At 40.7% G+C, this 23244-nt stretch overlaps 1 protein-coding gene and 2 non-coding genes across 4 annotated transcripts in view; all 3 read left to right on the top strand.

Annotated features, from left to right (window-relative positions):
- The window catches only part of zgc:85932 (uncharacterized protein LOC405875 homolog), a 70867-nt gene that overhangs the window by 6612 nt on the left and 41011 nt on the right, over positions 1 to 23244 (top strand). The window contains exons 1-9 of one of the 2 annotated variants that reach the window (XM_057839718.1): positions 826 to 933; positions 2684 to 2802; positions 7480 to 7613; positions 9109 to 9280; positions 9412 to 9483; positions 12582 to 12673; positions 13013 to 13087; positions 19470 to 19624; positions 19885 to 20039. In XM_057839718.1, coding sequence (XP_057695701.1) covers positions 849 to 933; positions 2684 to 2802; positions 7480 to 7613; positions 9109 to 9280; positions 9412 to 9483; positions 12582 to 12673; positions 13013 to 13087; positions 19470 to 19624; positions 19885 to 20039 — 1059 coding nt within the window. In that variant the 5' untranslated portion in view covers positions 826 to 848. Of the gene's footprint in view, positions 1 to 825; positions 934 to 2683; positions 2803 to 7479; positions 7614 to 9108; positions 9281 to 9411; positions 9484 to 12581; positions 12674 to 13012; positions 13088 to 19469; positions 19625 to 19884; positions 20040 to 23244 lie in introns of those variants that run through there. The other variant, XM_057839717.1, reaches the window with a different exon arrangement.
- On the top strand, positions 20585 to 20657 carry trnak-uuu (transfer RNA lysine (anticodon UUU)). Its single transcript has one exon. It is a non-coding gene; the product is annotated as a tRNA-Lys (tRNA).
- trnak-uuu (transfer RNA lysine (anticodon UUU)) lies at positions 21299 to 21371 on the top strand. Its single transcript has one exon. It is a non-coding gene; the product is annotated as a tRNA-Lys (tRNA).

The raw sequence follows: 23244 nt of genomic DNA, 5'->3' as shown, positions 1-23244 counted from the left end.
AAATTATTGCGATATGCGATATAATTGCACCCCCCCAATTAAAAAAAAAAAAACATTTACAATAACACAGTGAGAATACAGTATATATTAATAGATCAAGTACACCCATTTAAACGCGATTAATGTTTACTCTTAAATTCAAAAATACTTTTTAAGAAATCACAAGTAAAAACAATAGACTATGCCTCTTAAGTAAAAGACAACAATATTAATACCGCACAGAAACACAGAATAAATCAAAAAAAAATTTCGAGAAAAAAAAATAAAATTGCACTTAAGTTATTAAGCATTTAGGCAAATGAAAACTTTTCGCCTCATAGCTTCTGCTATGGTGTTCCATAGGGATGCAACGATACAGTTAAGTCACGGTTCGGTACGATTTTCAATACTGGGGACACGATTTCCGATTCGATTCAATACATTTAATGCTCTGAAGAAAAAATAATAATAATAAATAATAAATAAACAGACATTTTAGTGCATATTATTTATGTTCTTACTTCTTAAAGACCTGGAGAAATTTTGTATAAAAGTGCTGAGAACAATCATTGCTGTTTGTAAAGTGAGGCGGGACACACTGTTGATTGCTACAGCTCTCTTAGCAGCTAGGTTTACTACGTGAGCAAAACATCCTATTTGTGGTCCGAATCCATCTCATCAATCAAATTAGAGTGGAAAATAAGTAGTTGGTCACCTACAAACAAGCAAGATTTCTGGCTGTCAAAGAGGTCTAACTTCTTCTAACGAGGCTCCACTCGTTACCTATATTAATAGCACCTGTTTTAACTCATTATCGGTATAAAAGATACCTGGCCACTACCTCAGTCAGTCACACTTCAAACTCCACTATGGCCAAGACCAAAGAGCTTTCGAAGAACACCAGAGACAAAATTGTAGACCTGCACCAGGCTGGGAAGGCTGAATCTGCATTAGGTAAAACGCTTGGTGTAAAGAAATCAACTGTGGGAGCAATTATTAGAAAATGGAAGACATACAAGACCACTGATAATCTCCCTCAATTTGGGGCTCCATGCAAGATCTCACCCTGTGGTGTCAAAATGATAACAAGAACGGTAAGCAAAAATCCCAGAACCACACGGGGCGACCTAGTAAATGACCTACAGAGAGCAGGGACCACAGTAAAAAAGGCTAAGATCAGTATCACAATGCGCCGCCAGGGACTCAAATCCTGCACTGCCAGACGTGTCCCCCTGCTGAAGCCAGTACACATTCAGGCCCGTCTGCGGTTTGCTAAAGAGCATTTGGATGATCCAGAAGAGGACTGGGAGAATGTGTTATGGTCAGATGAAACCAAAATAGAACTTTTTGGTAGAAACACAGGTTCTCTCAATTCAAACCATCTCTAAAATATGCCATATTTTTCTGTAAATTATTGTTGGATTGGAAATATAAGACACAAGACGGATATATACATTCAACATACTGTACATAAGTATTTGTTTTTTATAACAATAAATCAACAAGATGGCATTAACATTCACATTCTGTTAAAGCGATCCATGGATAGAAAGACTTGTAGTTCTCAAAAGATAAATGTTAGTACAAGTTGTAGAAATTTTATATTAAAAGCCCTCTTAATGTTTTCGTTTTAATAAAATTTGTAAAATTTTCAATCAAAAAATAACCTAGTAGCTCGACATTGTTGATGTCAATAATTACATTACATTATGGTGCTTAAACCCATAAAATCAGTCGCACCAAAACGCCAGCAGAGGGAGACAAAAAACACAAGTAACAAGTGGACATGACACTGTTCTGTCATTTTAATCTGTTTGAGCGGGGCATGTGCGTTAATTGCGTCAAATATTTTAACGTGATTAATTAAAAAAATTTAATTACTGCCCGTTAATGCGATAATTTTGACAGTCCTAATAAAAATTAATTTGGTGTTCAAAAAGTCTTTTTTCAAGTTTTTTTCAAACTTGAGTCTTGAAAAAGAGGGTGTCGTCTTATAATCAGGGCCGTCTTATATTTGGGCCAATATGGTAATAAGATTTTGTAATTTCCTCATATTTAGTTTTCTACTTTAAAACTGTAATGTAATGTAACATTTTACGTCTTTACTTTAATAATTATTAGCTGCTAGAGTTGTCAAATACAGTATGGCTAATAATGAAATAATAGTTTTGAAAAAACTATGCTGATGGTGGCTCAGTGAACATCTGATGTTTGTTGCCGGTTGTTCTCAGATGAACAAGTTGATAAAGGAAGTTTTAATACAGAGGTTGAAGGAACAAAAGAGGCAAAGACTGAGTCACAGCCAGAAAGTGTTGATGACAGAGGGAGTCAAGGACAGGGTGAGACTGAGTCACAGCCCACAGAAAATATATTTTTTTCTATTTACTATTCCCCCCTCCGAATTAGGGTCTGTCACACCCAATTATACTGTAAAGCTGAGTAACTGTATGCTATGTTGTTGTGAGATGTGTTAAATTCTTGGTCATGTGCCCCTTTTGATCTATCAGCACCTGCCCCTCCATCAGTCTCTGCACGGCCCTGCCTTTTATTATTACACATTCCAAGATTCGTGTTTCTAACAGTAGCTGGCTTCAGGAGCTGAATTTGTAAACATGTCTGCTGGGCCAAGTCACTAGTGATTTTTAACCACACATGGGCTGGTTGAAACATCCTGCTATATCTTTTCAACTTCCTGCTTCATCAGGTGACTGCTGGCTGCTTTCCGCAATCGCATCTCTGGCTGTGCACCAGCCCTTGCTCCGCAAGGTCGTTCCTCCTGGACAAACTTTCCAAAGCGGATACAACGGGTGCTTCATCTTCAGGGTAATTACATCCGTGTTATCATTGCTGTTCACTTTTGATTTATTTGATTAGCCAACCATCACATGAAGCTTCTAATTTTTCACTGTAACACATTCTGTTGCCTGAGGGAGAGATGAAAACCATCTCAAAACCTGTTTCGAGTTTACACTGCAAAAAGTGCATGGTAATATTAAGACCACAAAACAAAGAGCAACAAAAGAATTACAGAAAACGATTTATGAAAGTGGGTTTAATAGTATCTTTCACCGAGACTAAAGCAATAACTGTATTAAAAGTGAAAGAAGGATATCAGAGGAACAGTTTTTATTTATTTCATTTAAAAAAGACTTGAAATTTTAAAAATATTAAAAATGTTGGGGTTTTTTTCATTTGATTTTATTTTTTTAGCTGTCCTGTTCAGCTGCCTAGACACAGAGAATATGAAATCTGAGTGTCTTTATGATCTGAACACTTTTAATGTATCACGCCGGTGTATCGGCTGGGTGTTGCCTGCTCCGGCGGGGGACCCTGACCTGCCCTGGGCTTGGTGGGCCGCTGCGGGTCCCGTGACGTGCTGTGTCGGTTGGGGGGCTGCAGCTGTGGCTCGTGGGCCGGGTGGGCGGATGGGGGTGGATGTGGGCGTGGGGTTGGTGGTGCGTCCCCTCTTGCCATCCCTGAAGGCCGGTTGATGGGTGCGCTGGTGGCCCGGGGGACCACCCTGGATCCCGGGGGGGGGGGCGATGGCTACTTTGCTGGGCTGCAGGAGGAGGGATGGGCTGCGCTAGTCACACCCCCGCCCGCCCTCCCTCCCCGGGTTGGCTGGGTGGGGGCCGTGGCCCTGGGTTGGCGCCCACGTGGCGTCTCCTCTCGTCTGCATGGCTGTCGCATGCCTGGTGGGGCTGGATGTGATAGCCCGCGCTCGGGTGGGGGGTCGCGGTGCCGGGATTGGTGATGGACGGCGTAGGGTCGGTCGCCAACGGGCTTACACTCACAAGGGATTCACACGATTACTGGGTTCTAGATCACAGAGCTGATTTGTGTACACTCTACCCCTTTCAATTACTAAGCTTATAGACTCCCCCACCCTCGTCCCCCTCTCTCCCTGGTCAACAGGCCCCCACATGGTGTCAACTGGAAATACTGTACATCTAGCTGACGATAGCACCAACATATTAGTAGTTAGTGTAGACCACAGGTGTCAAACCGATTTCAGAAAGGGCCAAGTGGGTGTAGGTTTGCTTTCCAACCAATGAAGAGGACACCTTTTCACCAATCAGATCTTTTACATGTGTAATCAGTTAAACTTTGTCAGGTGCTGCTTGTTTCAGTAGGAAGTTCATTGGTTAAACTCTCTGCACGGTATCGGTTGGAACAAAATCCAGCACCCACTTGGCCCTTTCTGGAATCGGTTTGACACCTGTGGTGTAAACGTTCATTGTATTTCTTGTTGTAGTTTGTGTTTCTTTTCTTTCTTCTCTCGTGTTTCTTTTCTTCTGTTCCCCCATAACTCCTTCCTGTTCGCTGCTTTGTCATAGTAAACGAGGTATGTTGAATGATCACAATGGGAGTATGTCAGACTCTCAATGTGAAACATTAAAACTGTTCAGACCATCCGGGCACTTAGACTTCCATTCTCCGCGTCAAACAGCTGAACAGGACAGGTTAAAAATAAAAAAAGTTTTAATGTATCACATGGGAGTTAAACATACTCCCGTTGTCGTTGTTCATTATGTTTTATTTTTCAATCACTCAATCAAATTTATTTCTATAGCCCTTTACAAAAACCCGAAAGGTCCTCAATGTGCTTTACAACAAAGACAAACATGGTTCATGATAAACAAAAGGCAGGAAAGTACTATACTATGACATTAAGAAGAAGGAAAAAAAAACGAAAACAAAAAGAACGCATTGCGATAAAAGTCAAAACAGCGACTAAAACAATTAAACAGGTAAAAATCCCAAAACATTAAAACCCTTAAGCAATAAAACCAGGATACCCTAGTCTGGGGAAAATGCGTGTCTAAAAAAGTGTGTCTTTAACCAAGATTTAAAAAGGCCTCGATTCGTAATGGTGCCAATTTCAGGGGGTACGTTATTCCACAACCTGGTGGCAGCAAATGTAATTTACCGTATTACGAGAAAGCAGCAGACAGGACGGGTCTATGGGGGACAGAAAGAAGGAAGCAGACAGAAAAGCAGAACAACAAACAACAACAAAATACATTAAACACATATATGCTACCTATGAACATAGTGGTGCTATCGTTATCTAATTATATTTACCCGTGGACACCATGTGGGGGGCTTGATAACTGAGGAGAAAGAGGGAAGGTAAGTCGAAAGGAAACGTGATTAGATGGTGTGGAGCATACACAATTCCGGCAATGTGAGGTGGGGAACCCAGTATTATGTAAATCACCTGTAAGTGTGGATCTCTTGACTTCCAATTCTATGCTACCTGATTGCTAATCCTGGCACTGACAATCTCATTTACCTGAGTGTGTGTAATCGCACCTAGTCATGCGTGAACCCACTCAGACGTGTGATAGTCCTGCAGAGATGTGGAAATGCTGCATGGGGGCCGCCCCGGGGCCCTGGCATTGCCCTCACCCATTTTTTTGGGGGGGGGGAGTCTGTGGGTAAAGCAAGTAAAAACGTTTGAAAAATATATATATATATTGTGATGTGATTCCAAGTTTTTCATTTTAAAAAAAAAAAACTATCCTCCCATGACCAACCTTGACAGCAAGAGGTGATATAACTTCGAGGGGTTAGAAACTATATTTATAATTATTATTGAACCTATGTTAATGTATGCTGCAGAACCACATAAATTGCACACACATCATAATTACCTGTACATTTTTTGTCTCCTCCAGAAAAAATAATATTTTTTGATCCTGCAATCTAACCACCTTAGTGATCAACTGGTAAATCACAATCGGCGTAATGAGCACCCCTGCACTATACTGTAGCCGAATTTACTTCTTAAAAAAAAAAAATCTTATTAAAATACACGTATTATACAGAAATCGGGGATCTTATTTTCTTCTAATAGTTCTGTGTTAAAATACAGAAATATTGGAGTGTTGTTCTGTTTGAAATACAGAAATTCTGATAAAGCAGCTTGATTTCAATCCGGTTTCACTTTTTCTGGGTCTCTCAAATGATCGTGTCAATGATGAACATAAAAAAAGACTGTATAATTTTCTGACTTTTAGTGTATAGAAAGATATCCTTATACACTGGATCATGGATACCATCAGGATGGCACAGGCTAATAATGGAATATAAACCACTGGACCTTCTAATCCGTATTTTGCACTCCAAAAAGGATGTCTTTAAATCAGACATGTCCAAAGTCCGGCCCGGGGGCCAAATGCGGCCCGTGGTCAAATTTCATCCGGCCCCTAGCTTCTGTCATAAAATCAATAACGTCTGGCCCGAACACAGACTTAAAGAATTGGTCAGCAGTACTGCAACCAGCATATGAAGTAGCTTACACACAAAATGCGTCCCCTCATTTACCCACTAAAAGGCAGCAGCACTTTAACCCTTTATTGCCAAATATATCACATTTGATACAACTAAAACTTCATGATTTTGATACTAATTTAGAATTTTGACATTTCTTTTTGAGAAAAAACGTGATGGATGCAAGTCAATGCATGCATCTGCATGTTCCATGAGAAAAAAAACCCTCATGATTTAGCATGGGTTATAGATATAGAGCGCTTATTACACATATTCATTTAGACTTTTTTTACAAATTTGAAAAAAAGGTTTAATTAGGACCTTATTTTTCAAATTTAGGGATTCTCTGATAAATGCTTCATGTTCGATGTATTTAAGGGCTAAGCAATATTATTCCGTGTGACCCATTACTTCCATTTTCTAAAATGGTGACAATCAACAAAAAAAGAAAGTTGACTGTGACGGCCGACGCTTCAAGGATAGGTGGAAATTAGACTATTTCTTCACTAAAATACGCAAAAACTGTCTGCCTCATTTGCAAAGAGATGTCGCTGTTTTTAAAGATTTCCATGTGAGGCGATATTACCAAACAAGACACGCTGACATGTACGACAAGATTACAGGGAAGATACGCAGTGAGAAATTGAAGCAACTTGAAGCTAGTTTAATGTCACAGCAGCAGTATTTCGCAAGAACACGAGAGTCGAAAGAGAAAAAAATAATTAACCAAATGTGACATACTGAATGGCTTGCTTAATTTTGCTTAAATATATTGTTATACGTAAAGGACATTGGCCAAGGTCGGCCCCCCACATTTTTACCACACCAAATCTGGCACCCTTTGCAAAAAGTTTGGACACCCCTGCTTTAAATGAACATGGAAACAATTACTTAACTACAGTCAAAACAAGTTTTCTTATATTCTAATGAGGACATTTTTATAAAAATAGTATTTTCTCACTTTTGTAGTTTTAATAGTATTACACTCTTTTTCATGATGTACCTGTCTTTTATTACCACCTTGTTGTTTTTGTTGTTGTATGGTATTGTTATTTTGTCATTTGTTTTGTCTGGTCTTTCTTATGTATGCTTGCATATGAAGAAAATACACCTAATATATTATATAATTACTCCTTGGCATTAAACATATGTTGCTACTTGCTTCCTCAGGCAGACTGATTTACTGCTAAATCCGTGAGGTGTGTTCTTTTTCATCTTCTGTAGTTCTGGCAATATGGTCAGTGGGAGGAAGTCCGAATCGATGACTTGCTGCCGACGTACAACAACGAGTTGATCTACCTCAGCTCGCCAGAAAAACGAGAGTTCTGGAGCTCCTTGCTAGAAAAGGCCTATGCCAAGTGAGGACACTTGACTGTTTATTAACAAATATTTTGCAATTTAGTGTCATCCATCTGTCCATTCAGTTTTGTTAAAATGTTATTGACAATTGGAATTTTCTATGTCAGCAAATGTCTTAACATAGTGGTAGCGGAGTAACTTTTTGAGAAAAATGTACTACTTAGGTGTAGTTTTACCATGCCATACTGTTTACTTGAGTAGATTTGTGAAGAACAAACGCTAATCTTACTCCGCTACCTTGGGCTACACTAGAGTTGTTACATTTTTCCTCTCTATTCTACATCTTAGATTTAACTTTATTTTTGCCAGCACAGTGGCTCTACCAGTTTCACCAATGAGACGTTGCGACTCACAATAATAATCACATGACTCCACGATACCAATCAAATGTAACAATACAGTCACATGACCACACACAAGCTTGCTGTCGAACCTCCAATGATCACAACGCCATGTTTGATCACATTAAGAGTGCAGTAAAAAAAGTTTAAAAAGTATTTGACATAGAGTACTGCCGTTAACATTACTTCTAAGCGCAGATTTCAACCTCTCTACCCTAGTTTTTTTTTTTGGCACCGATAAACCACGGAAAACTGGAGATATGATCGTTTTCATATCATGGTAGGAATTATATTTTCTCTATTAGAGGACACTCATGCGCTTTAGACGGTGACGTTTCATTTCTGTAGATTTTTTGTAATTGGAATTTGATGATTTTTTTAAAAAATATTTCTTTTGGCCTAATATGGTCATGTAATAAGTTATAGTACATTATGATATGACAGTTCATTTGGATGACGTGCTGACAAAAAAGATACCATTGTTTTAGAAACATTAGCTATTGTAAGCAGTTACTCACAATGTTACTCACTACTTGAGTATTCTTTTCACTAAATACTTTTTTTTACGTGTAGTTGAGTATGAAGAGGAAAAATGTAGATTTTCTTTTCACAGGTTCTTTAATTCTCATAATAAACAGGAGATTACGACACACAATAAGAAACGAAAAGAAAGCAATAGCACCTAATCTACATTTATTGAGAGAAGAAAAAAAGCTGGCCGGCCTGGACTGAATTCCTTAGAGTGCCATAGATGCCTTTGAGAAGATTCTGTCCCAAATTTTCAACTAGTAGACTTTTCCTTATTCCAAATGTTAATAGGCATACCCCCATGTTAACCCATGGAGTGGCTCACAGGAAAGTGGAATTTTACTGGCAGCTGTGTTATATTCTCTGCTTTGACCTTGCTTCAGATAGGAAGCTGAGAGTGGCAACCTCATCCAAATAAACTCAAAAGACTAACAGCATAGAAATGAATATATCATGTAAAATGAACCAATATATGGGAATAAATATCTCCACAATTAAAGGTTTTGGATGACTACTTTTACTTGAGCATTATTTTGAAGTAACGCCACTCTTACTTGACTGAAATTTTTGGTTAATATACCCACCTCTTCTGATGTTTATAGTAACTGTTATATTTGTAATCTAGGCTAAAAGGAGGCTACCGCGCCTTGGACATGGGCTTCCCACATGAGGCCATGGTTGATATGACAGGCGGCGTGGCTGAGGTTCTGAGTGTGGCAGTGCTTCCCAGGGAGCTTCCGGCCTTCCTGGCTGAGCTGCTGGCCAAGGGAGCGCTCATCAACTGCGCCAACACACAAGTGAGACCCGTCGAGTCACATCCCAATTTTAATCCCGTGGTTTTATCTTCAGAACTCCACCCTAAAACACTTGTTTTGTCAGACGTGACTCATGACTTTTTTGGTTTTGAATGCATATGCTTCACCTGTAGGGTCCTCTGGAATTCAGGAATGAGCTGGGAATCATGTTCAGACATGCTTACTCACTAACTGCCGTGGAAAAGGTAAATGTTGCATGCCATTTCTCGTTTGTTTAGAGTAATTATCTCAATATATCTGTAAAGCCTAAAAGTCTTTCATCACCTCTGCATAAAACAGGAGAAAAAATGTGAACGAAGCATTATATTACTTTGTCTGGTTTGATAATATCACTAATATTTGTCGATGCAACATATAACTACCTAGGTTCATAACAGGGGTGGGGAAACTCATGATACAAGACGATTTGCCATACAAGGCTCATGGTAATAATTATCTAAGGATATCGCGACACAACAATTATCGATACATGGGTCACAAAAACTTGCAGTATTATTAAACAGAAAAGAAACAGCTGTTTTCATCCTTCTGCTGTGAGTTGAAATTACTTTTTCACTAGTAGACATCCTACCCATTAGAAGTGAGGAAGGTCCCTCCCATTTCAAATGGATTTGATGTCTATGGTTGTCAATTGTAGCCAATGAGTTCATTTTGGGGCATTTCAGGCAATTTCCTGTTGATTTAGGGGGATTTACAGGTCACTGCCTGTTGATTTTGGGTGTAGTGCCCTCAAATGAACAGGAAGTGTCCTGTCAATGCCTACAAGACCTTGAAAACTGAATGTGAATGCTCTGGTTTCTGTGCCATTGATGACGCTAGATGTCCAAACCTTTTTGACTGGGAGGGGGGCCAATGAACCCTGGCCCCTGGCGCTAGATGTTCAATCCTTTTTGACTGGGAGGGGGCCAATGAACCCTGGCCCCTATATACTGTATAATAATCGAAAATTGTAGATAAGATAAAAATAAGATTGGACATCTAGTGCCATCAATGGCAGCCAATGGCCTAACACAGAAGATTTTGGTAGAAACCTGTTGGTTCCTTTTTTTTTTTTTTTTTTAATAATTAAAACAGTATCCTTTATCAAAACGATAAATCGGTTCTTGGCAGGACCATATCGACAACTTTTTGGGATACAAATTATTGCAATATATCACCATTTTGATATATTGTCACACCTCTAGTCCATACTGAGCCATTAGTAACTCATTAGCGCCCAGTGGATCAACATGGTCAATTCCAGGCATAGCCACTTGGCTGTTTTTATTTACAGTGGGGTAAATAAGTATTTAGTCAACCACTAATTGTGCAAGTTCTCTCACTTAAAAATATTAGAGAGGCCTGTAATTGTCAACATAGGTAAAACTCAACCAGTAGAGACAGAATATGGAGAAGACAAAAAAAACAGAAAATGACATTGTTTGATTTATTTAAAAAATTATTCGCAAATCATGGTGGAAAATAAGTATTTGGTCAATACCAAAAGTTCATCTTAATACTTTGTTATGTACCCTTTCTTGGCAACAACGGAGGCCAAACGTTTTCTGTAACTGTTCACAAGCTTTTCACACACTGTTGCTGGTATTTTGGCCCATTCCTCCATGCAGATCTCCTCTAGAGCAGTGATGTATTGGGGCTGATTTCCACTAAAAATCTCTCGATACATGGCCCCATTCATTCTTTCCTTTACACAGATCAGTCGTCCTGGTCCCTTTGCAGAAAAACAGCCCCAAAGCATGATGTTTTCACCCACATGCTTTGCAGTGGGTATGGTGTTCTTCGGATGCAATTCAGTATTCTTTCTCCTCCAAACACGAGAACCTGTGTTCCTACCAAAAAATACTATTTTGGTTTCATCTGACCATAACACATTCTCCCAGTCCTCTTCTGGATCATCCAAATGCTCTTTAGTGAAACGCGGATGGGCCTGGACGTGTACTTTCCTCAGCAGGGGGACACTTCTGGCTGTGCCGGATTTGAGTCTCTTGCGGCGCATTGTGTTACTGATAGTAGCCTTTGTTACTGTGGTCCCAGCTCTCTGTTGGTCATTCACTAGGTCCTCTCGTGTGATTCTGGGATTTTTGCTCACCGTTCTTGTTATCATTTTGACGCCACGGGGTGAGGAGGGAGTTGAAAGTCCGTGTTGCCCAACGACAGCCCCAAAACATCACTGCTCTAGAGGAGATCTGCATGGAGGAATGGGCCAAAATACCAGCAACAGTGTGTGAAAAGCTTGTGAAGAGTTACAGAAAACGTTTGGCGCCCGTTATTGCCAACAAAGGGTACATAACAAAGTAATGAGATGAACTTTTGGTATAGACCAAATACTTATTTTCCACCATGATTTGCAAATAAATTCTTTAAAAATCAAACAATGTGATTTTCAGGGGTTTTTTTTCCTCCACATTCTGTCTCTCATGGTTGAGGTTTACCCATGTTGACAATTACAGGCCTCTCTAATATTTTCAAGTGGGAGAACTTGCACAATAAGTGGTTGACTAAATACTTATTTACCCCACTGTATTTATTCATTTATTTTTTTGTGAGATAAAACTTTACTGTCGGCCGCTTGTTGCTAGGCAGAATACATAGAGTCACTCATCACTGGCCCTTTAAACCAGGGGTGTCAAACTCATAAGATACTGACTTCCTGTAAATTTTGGACTATTTCCTATTGATTTTTCTGGCATTTACGGGCTGCCTCCTATTGATTTTGGAGCGTTTCCAGGTTACTTCCTGTTGATTTGGTGCCACCTGCTGTTGGTTTTGGGGCCTTTTTGGGTCACTTTCTTGTTAACTCATTGGCTGCCATTGACAGTGCTAGACGTATGCAATAACGAAGTATTATAAACTGCGGACACGAAAGTGAGCCAAGTGCAGTAGTGTGCGCACTCGATCACACAAATCACAAATCTACTTGCTGACCAAAGCTTGTGATTTTGTATGTACGGAGTAAATGAGCTACAACGTGCCTGTCAGGCAGAACAACCCCATGGGCGTTACATATAACACCCCTGCTTCAAACAATGGCTTTGGTGTTAAGTATCCACATACCGGAAACAACAGTAATTCACAGTTACAGACTTACCAAGTGACGTACCAGTGAAAGAACAGTAATTAACAGTTACAGTCTTGTCGAGTTAAAGTGACATTTTTACAAGTTAGCACATTTTTGGGGCGGGCTAAAAGTACAGTACACTATTTGAAATTAGATTCTCTCCGCTAAGATACACATTATAAAGGTGTTGTCTTTCTCTTTAAAACTCATGTCTGTTCCGCCCAGGTGGAGACAAAATATGGGCCTGTGGACCTGGTGCGCATCCTCAATCCATGGGGCAACACAGAGTGGCTGGGCCCTTGGAGCGACTTGCAAGGGTTTGCATCATTTCACTTGGTTAAATAACAATAACAACAAAATACCGTAACTAGAAAATGCAGATTCTGGAGAAATTGCGAGTGAAACTTTGCTGCGACGGTTGGTATATCAGGTCACTTCCTGTTGGTTTGGGAGCATTTTGGGGTCACTTCCTGTTGATCTGGGGACATTTCAGGGTCACTTCCTGTTGATGTCAGGTCACACAATTATACTGCTGCTTATTACTGACAACTGACCAGCAAAAAAAACATTTCCGAATTTTAGTGTTCAAGTTTTAGCTTTATAAATCTGCAATAATTTAACTTTTTTTTTTTTTTAATTGCATAAACTGTGGGCAGGCCCGAGTGGAACACAGTGAGTGCTGAGGAGCAAAAGAGACTTGAACGAATCCGACGGGAAGACGGTGAGTTTTGGTAAGTTTAACAATAAAAATATATAAAGGTTTCTTATCGTAATAAGCCCATCAATTTCATGGTACAGTGGTACCTCGACATACGATTGCTTCGACACGCGATCTTTTCGACATCCAACGTAAAATTTGACTCGCCATTTATTTCTACATCCAACGACATGCTCGAAATACGACTTTTTTTGACAGCGCCGCAGTTTCTTTGTTTTGCCGGAAGACAGACGCACGGCTGATTTTCTTGTGAGAGAAATCAACACTGTATCCAAAAAGGTTAGTGCAGGTGGGCAAAGAAAAGAAAAGCTTACCAATGAAATGGAAATGGAAATGATAGCAAAAAAGCATGGTGTGTGCATCCATGAACTGGGTCGACAATAGGGCCGTAGAATGTCGATCTCGGTCGGTGGTCCTCCTCCGTTCGGCAGTCTTTATAAGTTAAGGTGACAATTCTTATTGTGGTAACATTGCCAAAGAAATCGCCAGCTTCGTCAGGTTTCTAATAATTTATTCCATCAACTTGTGCAACACAACACGCCTAGTGTTCTACTATTGACGCCAGCATCAAAACAAAAAGTAAAATAGAGCCGCACTCTCTTACCGTCACATCAGCCCCACGGTGCGTTCAGGTCCAGTAAAAAAGTCCGCCACATTAGAACCCGATTTATTACATTATTACAGGTATTATTATTACTAGGGTTGTTCTGATCATGTTTTTTTGCTCCCGATCCGATCCCGATCGTTTTAGTTTGAGTATCTGCCTATCCCGATATTTCCCGATCCGATTGCTTTTTTTTTTTTTTTGCTCGCGATTCAATTCCAATCATTCCCGATAATTTTTCCCGATCATATAATTTTTGGCAATGCTTTAAGAAATAAATGAATAAAACTCGGTCGAAATATATAAATTCAACATACAGTACATAAGTACTGTATTTGTTTATTATGACAATAAATCCTCAAGATGGCATTTACATTATTAACATTCTTTCTGTGAGAGGGATCCACAGATAGAAAGACTTGTAATTCTTAAAGGATAAATGTGACTTTGTAAATTGTGACTAAATATTGCCATCTAGTGTATTTAGTGAGCTTTCAGTAAATGATACTGCAGCCATTTAACTTCTGCCCAAATGCGTGATGGGAAGTGCAACCATGACTGTGCGTAGGGGCACCAATTCATATATCTTCTCTGTGTTGGGAAAGAATATAGGGCTTTAAGAAAATGATCACTTACTACCTTTCTTCCCCACATTGCCTCCCACGTTATATTTAATTGCTGAGAGAGATATTGTAAGGCTTTAGCCACATAAAAAATGTCTTCAAAGGCTGTCAAATTTCTCTCTACTCATTATACGCTGCCTTTTAGCGCTATCTTTAGGTGAAACGCCGTCTTTATAGATTGAACGCGACAGTGCGTGAGTGGGTCCTGCAGCGCATGCGTTAATTACTTAATGTGATTAATTAAAAAAAAAAAAAAAATACTGCCGTTAACGCAATAAATTTGATAGCCCTACTTTAAGCCAAAATTACTCTGGATGAGTGTAAGACATTTTGTCTGTAACGTTAAATACAATTAGAAAACGATTTAAATTAAAAAAATATATATATTAAAAAAAGGCATGTCCGATATTTTTTTGCCGATTCCAATACTTTGAAAATGACGTGATCGGACCCGATTGATCGGGATGCCGATCGATCAGGACATTTTTAATTATTACTATTATTATAATAATATTATTATTATGATTTTTATTCATAATTTATTTGTTTTGCTATTTGCATGGCAAGGCAAATTTATTTATATAGCACAATTCAACACAAGGCAATTCAAAGTGCTTTACATCACATGAAGATCATAAAAATCACATTTAAATCAACACAACGTAAAAACCAAGACAAAAGATGGCATTTAATCACAGAATAAAAAATAAATAAATAAAAATAAAACCAAAATAAAAATAAATATTTGCAGTAGTAACAGCAGTATTTATTAAGGATTAAGTGTAAGTTTTTGAGCTGTGGAATGAATAAATGGAATTATAATGTATTCTTATGGGAAAATCCTGCTCGACATACGACCATTTTGACTTACAAATAAGGTCCTGGAACTAATTAACTTTGTATGTAGAGGTTCCACTGTATCGTTCATATTAGGGCTGCAGCTAACGAATATTTTAGTAATCGCGTAATCGACTGAAAATTCTATCGTGTAATCAGATAAAACATTTTTTTTTTAGGTAAAGAGCAATTATAAATATAAATATAAATGAGAAAACAAGACATTTCATCTAATATTGAACCATTTTCAGTCAATCAATGTCTTTATTTTCGATGTACATTGTTGAAAACAGCCAACAATTGCATCTCAAATGTGACAAAAAAAAAAGACTAATTCACTGCTTTCACGCAAAAAACTTTTAGAGCTTATAAAAATATATATTTGTTTCTTACCTAAAAACATCATTACGCTTGATAACACACATCACTTAAAAGTTAGGTATTTTTCCCACATGCTTCAGTTGAATTTCCACTTGTGTCAAGCTATAAGTTGTAGTTAAGTTTTAAGTTAGTCTAAACTGTAAGTCCAGATAGGATTTTGACTTTTTGCAGTGTTCAAAATAAATACTGTGCTGTATTGGAGTACATTAGGCACCAGTGCTACTTGGTGTTTTATCCAGCAATGTCTACTGAGCTAAAATTGACAGTTAGCATTGTAAAGTTTTTATTTTACACCCTAATCACTCTACAGCGCTGTTTTCCAGATTAAATAAAGCCTGTATGTAAGAGCTAGCCACACATCGACAGTGGTCATAATGAATAGAAACCTAGCCCTCCGCAGGGATAACGTTACGTGAGCGAGTGACAGTAACGTTAATCTTATTTATGAACACTGAGAAGTGTACTGCTTTAAGATGGCGGCTGTTTTATTAACGCCGCCGGGTTGGTCATTTCGCATCTAGTTCTACGTACATGTGATATCTATGACACGCATCAGATGCTACCTGCTACCACCGTAGCAACATGCGGGAGTAGTTTTTAGCAACATCGGCGCAGTTTGTAACGGCTTTTGGCTGCAGTAAGGTTTTTTTTTTTTTCTTTATTGCGTCTTCTCCTACGCACGTGACGTCAGCGCGTTGTCCTGCATTAAAAGGAGTCCGGGCAAAACGTGATGCTTAGAGCTGGCAAAATTAAACGATTCCTCGAGGTGAATAAAATTACTCGGATCAGTTGTTTTACTCGAGTTGCTCGAGTATTCGTTTCAGCTCTTATTCATATTAACTTCTAAATCCGAGAAAGGAAGAGAATGCTAGGGAGAAGGAGCTAAAACAGGATGGGAGTAAGGAATGTAAAAATATTACTGTCCAGAGGAAAACAGGAAAGCCCCTGACATTTGCTCTATAAACGCTAAGATGATGAAGTTTGGCGGGGATGGCATTGTCAAGTGGCTGACGCACATCTTTAACAAGGTGTGAGAAACAGAGCAGCTCCCCAGCGACTGGACCAAAGGGGTCATCCTGCCCTACTGGAAGCGCAAAGGCCACAGGCTCGTCTGCGGGAACCACAGAGGCATCACTCTGCTCTTCATTCCTGGAAAGCTCTTCACAAAGATCGTGCTGACCCGTGCTCTCCCAGCGATTAGAAGTGGCTGCCGCCCCCACCAGGCTGGCTTCATGCCAAACCGCTCCACATCAAATTACATCTCTGCCGTCCGTCTGCTGCTTGAGAAAGTCTATGAATTCTGGAAAGACCAACATCGTTACATTGGATTCCCAGACCTCAAGGCCGCATTTAATACAGTCCACCACTCATCACTGTGGAGTATCCTACAAGCCCTTGGCGCACCCCCGAAAATCACCACCCTCTTCAGGCTGCATTACAGCAACGCACAGAGCTGTGTCCACCTTAACGGCTGTAATTCTGAGTAGTTTCCCATCTCCAGTGGAGTCCGCCAAGGCTGCGTAGCTGCTCCAGACCTGTTTAATTGTATAATCGACCACCTGATGTACAGGGTGTGTGAGCGAGAGCCCGGAGTGTAACCAACCTGGAGTACACTGACGACACCATTTTGCTCAGCACCTCCTACAATCAGCTAGGGCAGGGGTTTTCAACCCAGTCCTCAAGGCACACTGTGGGTCCTGGTTTTTGTTCCAGCCGATCCAGCAGAGACAGTTGAACCAATGAGGCTTCTGCTAAAACAAGCCACACCTGACTGCAATCAACTGATTGCACTTGTAAAACACCAGATTGGGGAAAAAGTGTTGTCATCTTGTTTGGTAAGAATGATATCCTGCACCCACAGTGTGCCTTAGTGGAATAGGTTGGGGACCCCTGAGCTAGGGGACGCCCTGAGTATATACAGTGGGGCAAATAAGTATTTAGTCAACCACTACTTGTGCAAGCTCTCCCACTTGAAAATATTAGAGAGGCCTGTAATTGTCAACATGGGTAAACCTCAACAATGACAGTCAGCATGTGGGAAAAAAACCAGAAAATCACATTGTTTGATTTTTAAAGAATGTATTTGCAAATCATGGTGGAAAATAAGTATTTGGTCAATACCAAAAATTCATCTCACTACTTTGTCATGTACCCTTTGTTGGCAATAACTGAAGCCAAACGTTTTCTGTAACTCTTCACAAGCTTTTCACACACTGTTGCTGGTATTTTGGCCCATTCCTCCATGCAGCTCTCCTCTAGAGCAGTGATGTTTTGGGGCTGTCGTTGGGCAACAGGGACTTTCAACTCCCTCCTCACCCCGTGGCATCAAAATGATAACAAGAACGGGGAGCGAAAATCGTTGGGGCTGTCGTTGGGCAACACGGACTTCTATGTGGTTGAGATCTGGAGACTGGTTAGGCCACACCAGGACCTTGAAATGCTTCTTACGAAGCCACTTCTTTGTTGCCTTGGCTGTGTGTTTGGGATCATTGTCATGCTGTAAGACCCAGGCACGTCTCATCTTCAATGCGCTTCCTGATGGAAGGAGATTTTCACTCAAAATCTCTTGATACATGGCCCCATTCATTCTTTCGTTTACACAGATCAGTCGTCCTGGTCCCTTTGCAGAAAAACAGCCCCAAACATGTCTGGCAGTGCAGGATTTGAGTCCCTGGCGGCGTATTGTGTTACTGATAGTAGCCTTTGTTACTGTGGTCCCAGCTTTCTGTAGGCCATTCACTAGGTCCACTCGTGTGGTTCTGGGATTTTTGCTCACCGTTCTTGTTATCATTTCATACTCATATCATTTTGACGCCACAGCCCCAGATCGAGGGAGATTATCAGTGGTCTTGTATGTCTTCCATTTTCTAATAATTGCTCCCACAGTTGATTTCTTTACATCAAGCATTTCACTTATTGCAGATTCAGTCTTCCCAGCCTGGTGCAGGTTACAGGCCTCTCTAATCTTTTCAAGTAGGAAAACTTGCACAATTGGTGGTTGACTAAATACTTATTTGCCCCACTGTACAGCGAAGAGGCAGAAAAACTTGGTCTCCACGTGAGCTGGACCAAGACCAAATTCATGAGTGTCGGTGAGAGACCTGATCCACCCCCCATCCTGCTTGGTAATGACAGCTTAGAAGCTCTGAAGAACTTTGTTTATCTGGGGTCCACAGTGTCCCATAACGGGGATCTTAAATCAGACGTTCTCCGCCGGAAAGCCAAGGCAGCCTCTGCCCTGCAGTCTCTCTGGAAACCACTCTGGCGGCACCAAGCCATCTCACGGAAGACAAAGCTCCGAATTTACAACACAGCCATACTGTCTATTCTCCTCTATGGGTCTGAAACATGGCCCCTAAAGATGGCACTGGCTGCAAGAATAGACGGCTTTGACAGCAGGGCTCTCAGAACCATCGAGAACATCAGGTGGCCCCAGCCAATCTCCAACGAAACCCTGCGAGCCTGGACAAACAGCCCAGAGCCTCTTGCCTGGCTGCACAGCGCTGCATCCGCTGGCTTGGCCATGTTCTCCGTCTTCCTTCTGACCACCCGACAAGAGCCATCCTGACGTTTGACCCAAAGGCTGCAGGCTGGAGACGACCACGAGAAAAGCCCTGGACTTGACGGCTTGACACCATCGCGGACGACCTCCAACAACACAGAGTTACCTTGAAGAATGCAAATCTGCTGGCACAAGACCGCCAGTACTGGAGGGGCCTAGCTCACCTGGTCAGCTCTACGTAAAGAAAGAGCCGTGATGATGATGATGAGAGGAAAACACTCCAATTTCCTTGGTCTCAATTTTATATAACCAAAACACAAAATAAATATTGTATATTTTTTAGCAAACGATATTTTTTCAGTGCCATTAGTGGCAATTAGACATCCATTCCATTTGAACAAGTAGGGCTTTCGGCAATCATTCAATAAAAGTCTGTGTTCTCGTGCAGGATGTCGGTGTCTGACTTCCGTCAGAACTTCGAAACCATGGAGGTGTGTCACCTGGCCGACCTTCAGAGTGACGTTAGTGTGCAGCCGTGGTCGTGCGCGATGCATCATGGGACTTGGGTGCCACACGTCTCTGCCGGTGGTTCTCCCAAAGGAGGTACATGGGAACAAGGACACACAGTGGTTAAAGCGGTGTGCGGCGCAGTGGGAAAAATGACGTACATGATAGCAAATATTTTATTGGCTATATTCTCAAAGAGAAATACAGGCTGGATTACCAGGAAACTGAATTGTTGAATATTACAGAACTTCTTCTAATTCAAATTACCGTTATTCAGTTCCTTTGGTTTAATCGCAATTCTAGATTTCGGCGGACACATCCCAATCACAGACGATTGTTGAGCTCATGTGTTTCAGGTTACTTCTGGCAGAATCCACAGTTTGGCTTGGTGCTCTCTCAGGACCACGAATCAAAAGAAAATCCCAAACGCTGTGCCTTCATTTTGGCCCTCATGCAGAAATATCAGCGACGCAGAGGCATCAACCTGTCCATTGCCTTACACATATACCCGGTACTCATGCACCCCCCCCGGCCCACACACACACACACCCACCTGCATTTACCTTCATCAGACATCGGAGAAATCGTACCTCACAGGTTATGTGATGTACATGACAATTTTTAAACTTTCAATATATTGCTCATGAGCCTGAATATCTGTCGCTAGAGCATCAGACTTTTACTCTGAGGGTCCAGGATTCAAGTCCCTGTTCAGGTGATATTTAATTTGTCCTTAATTAACTCTAATAAGGACAAATTAGCCTCGTCGCCTAATATCAAGGATAATTTCTTCCACCCATCCTTGCTGCTATACTGTATCAGGCATGGCTTACTGTTACATTACGTTACTCAGGAGCTGGGATATCTGTTGGTCAAGCATCAAACATTTAACCTGAGGGTCCAAGGTTTAAGTCACTGTTTAGGCGATATTTAAGTTCTCCACTTTAGAGTTAATTGTGAAGCCTCATCGCCTACGATCAAATGTAATTTCTTCCACCCATCCTTGCTGGTATACTGTATCCGACGAGTGCTCCTCTTATGTAAAACTGCTTATGGGCCTGGATAGCTCAGTCGGTAGAGCATCAGACTTTTAATCTGAGGGTCCAGGGTTCAAGTCCCTGTTCAGGCGATATTTAAGTTCCCCTCATTCAAATTAATATTGAAGCCTCGTTGCCTAATATAAAAGGTTATTTCTCTTACGCAGCTATGTTACACATAGGGTTTATGGTATCTGAAATGCTAGCTGGTTTTGCTCACTCATGATAAATTTTAGGATCCTTTATTATTTTATTATAAATCTCTAAATTTTGCTAAATAAATATCAGTCACTCACTCCGATGGGTTGATTTATGGTATGAATAAATAATTAGCCTTCCAAAAAAACTGAAGGAGCCTTCCTACATGATCGAAGAAACGTCTTCTGAGACATAAAATAAAGTTCCTCTCCTTATTAGAGTTAATAGTGAAGCCTCATCTCCTAATATCAATGGTAATTTCTTCCATTCTAGCATCCTTGCTGCTAGACTGTATCCGGCCAGCTTTAGTGTTCCATTACATTACTCAGGAGTGTGGATATGTCAGTTGGGAGAGCATCAGACTTTTAATCTGAGGGTCCAGGGTTCAAGTCACTGTTTTAGGCGATATTTTAGTTCTCCTTTTTAAAGTTAATTGTGAAGCCTCATCGCCTATTATCAAATGTAATTTCTTCCACCCATCCTTGCTGGTATACTGTATCCGACGAGTGCTCCTCTTATGTAAAACTGCTTATGGGCCTGGATAGCTCAGTCGGTAGAGCATCAGACTTTTAATCTGAGGGTCCAGGGTTCAAGTCCCTGTTCAGGCGATATTTAAGTGCCCCTCATTCAAATTAATGTTGAAACCTTGTTGCCTAATGTAAAAGGTCATCTATGTTACGCACCTATGTACAGTGAGGCGAATAAGAATTTGGTCAACCACTAATTGTGCAAGTTCTCCCACTTGAAAATATTAAAGTGGCCTGGAATTGTCAACATGGGTAAACCTCAACCATGAGAGACAGAATGTGGGGGAAAAAAACAAAATCACAGTGTTTGATTTTTAAAGAATTTATTTGCAAATCATTGTGGAAAATAAGTATTTGGTGAATACCAAAAGTTCATCTCAATACTTTGTTATGTACCCTTTGTTGGCAATACCGGAGGCAAAACCTGTTCTGTAACTCTTTACAAGCTTTTCACACACTGTTGCTGGTATTTTGGCCCATTCCTCCATGCAGATCTCCTCTAGAACAGTGATGTTTTGGGGCTGTTGTTGGGCAACACAGACTTTCAACTTCCTCCTCAGATTTTCTATGGGGTTGAGATCTGGAGACTGGCTAGGCCACTCCAGGACCTTGAAATGCTTCTTACGAACCCACTCCTTTGTCGCCCTGGCTGTGTGTTTGGGATCATTGTCATGCTGAAAGACCCAGCCACGTCTCATCTTCAATGCCCTTACTAATGGAAGGAGATTTTCACTCAAAATCTCTCGATACATGGCCCCATTCATTCGTTCCTTTTTCACAGATCAGTCGTCCTGGTTCCTTTGCAGAAAAACAGCCCCAAAGCATGATGTTTCCACCCCCACAGTGGGTATGGTGTTCTTTGGATGCAATTCAGTATTCTTTCTCCTCCAAACACGTGAACCTGTGTTTCTACCAAAAAGTTCTATTTTGGTTTCATCTGACCACAACACTCCCCCAGTCCTCTTCTGGATCATCCAAATGCTCTCTAGCAAACCGCAAACGGGCCTGGACATGTACTGACTTCAGCAGGGGGACACGTCTGGCAGTGCAGGATTTGAGTCCCTGGCGGTGCATTGTGTTACTGATAGTAGCCTTTGTTACTGTGGTCCCAGCTCTCTGTAGGTCATTCACTAGGTTCCCCCGTGTGGTTCTGGGATTTTTGCTCACTGTTCTTGTTATCATTTTGACGCCACGGGGTGAGATCTTGCATGGAGCCCCAGATTGAGGGAGATTATCAGTGGTCTTGTATGTCTTTCCTTCTCTAATAATTGCTCCCACAGTTGATTTCTTTACACCGGGCGTTTTACCTATTGCAGATTCAGTCTTCCCAGCCTGGTGCAGGTCTACAACTTTGTCTCTGGTGTCCTTCGACAGCTCTTTGGTCTTGGCCATAGTGGAGTTTGGAGTGTGACTGACTGAGATTGTGGACAGGTGTCTTTTATACCAATAATGAGTTATAACAGGTGCCATTAATACAGGTAACGAGTGGAGCCTCGTTAGACCTTGTAAGAAGACATCTTGCTTGTTTGTAGGTGACCAAAATACTTATTTTCCACTCTAATTTGGAAATAAATTTTTTAAAAATCAAACAATGTGATTTTCTGTTTTTGTTTTTCCATATTCCGTCTCTAATGGTTGAGGTTTACCCATGTTGACATTACAGGTCTCTCTAATCTTTTCAAGTAGGAGAACTGCACAATTGGTGGTTGACTAAATACTTATTTGCCCCACTGTACCTCATTGGGTATAATATAAAAGGTCATCTCTCTTACACAAATATGTACCTCATTGGGTATATGGTATCTGTTTTCACTCAGTTATGATTGGTTTTAGTTGCCCGAATACCTCAGTCATTAGGGCATCAGACTTATTTCCACAATGTGTAGAGTACAACTTCCTGTTCAGGTGCTCTCATTTATCACTGTGATTGTTCATATATTTTTCAGCCATTGAA

This window comes from Corythoichthys intestinalis, chromosome 6 (assembly GCF_030265065.1).
Source record: "Corythoichthys intestinalis isolate RoL2023-P3 chromosome 6, ASM3026506v1, whole genome shotgun sequence".
NCBI lineage: Eukaryota > Metazoa > Chordata > Actinopteri > Syngnathiformes > Syngnathidae > Corythoichthys > Corythoichthys intestinalis.
Note: the sequence above shows the minus strand (reverse complement) of the source record. Positions and strands in the feature narration are given on the sequence as shown.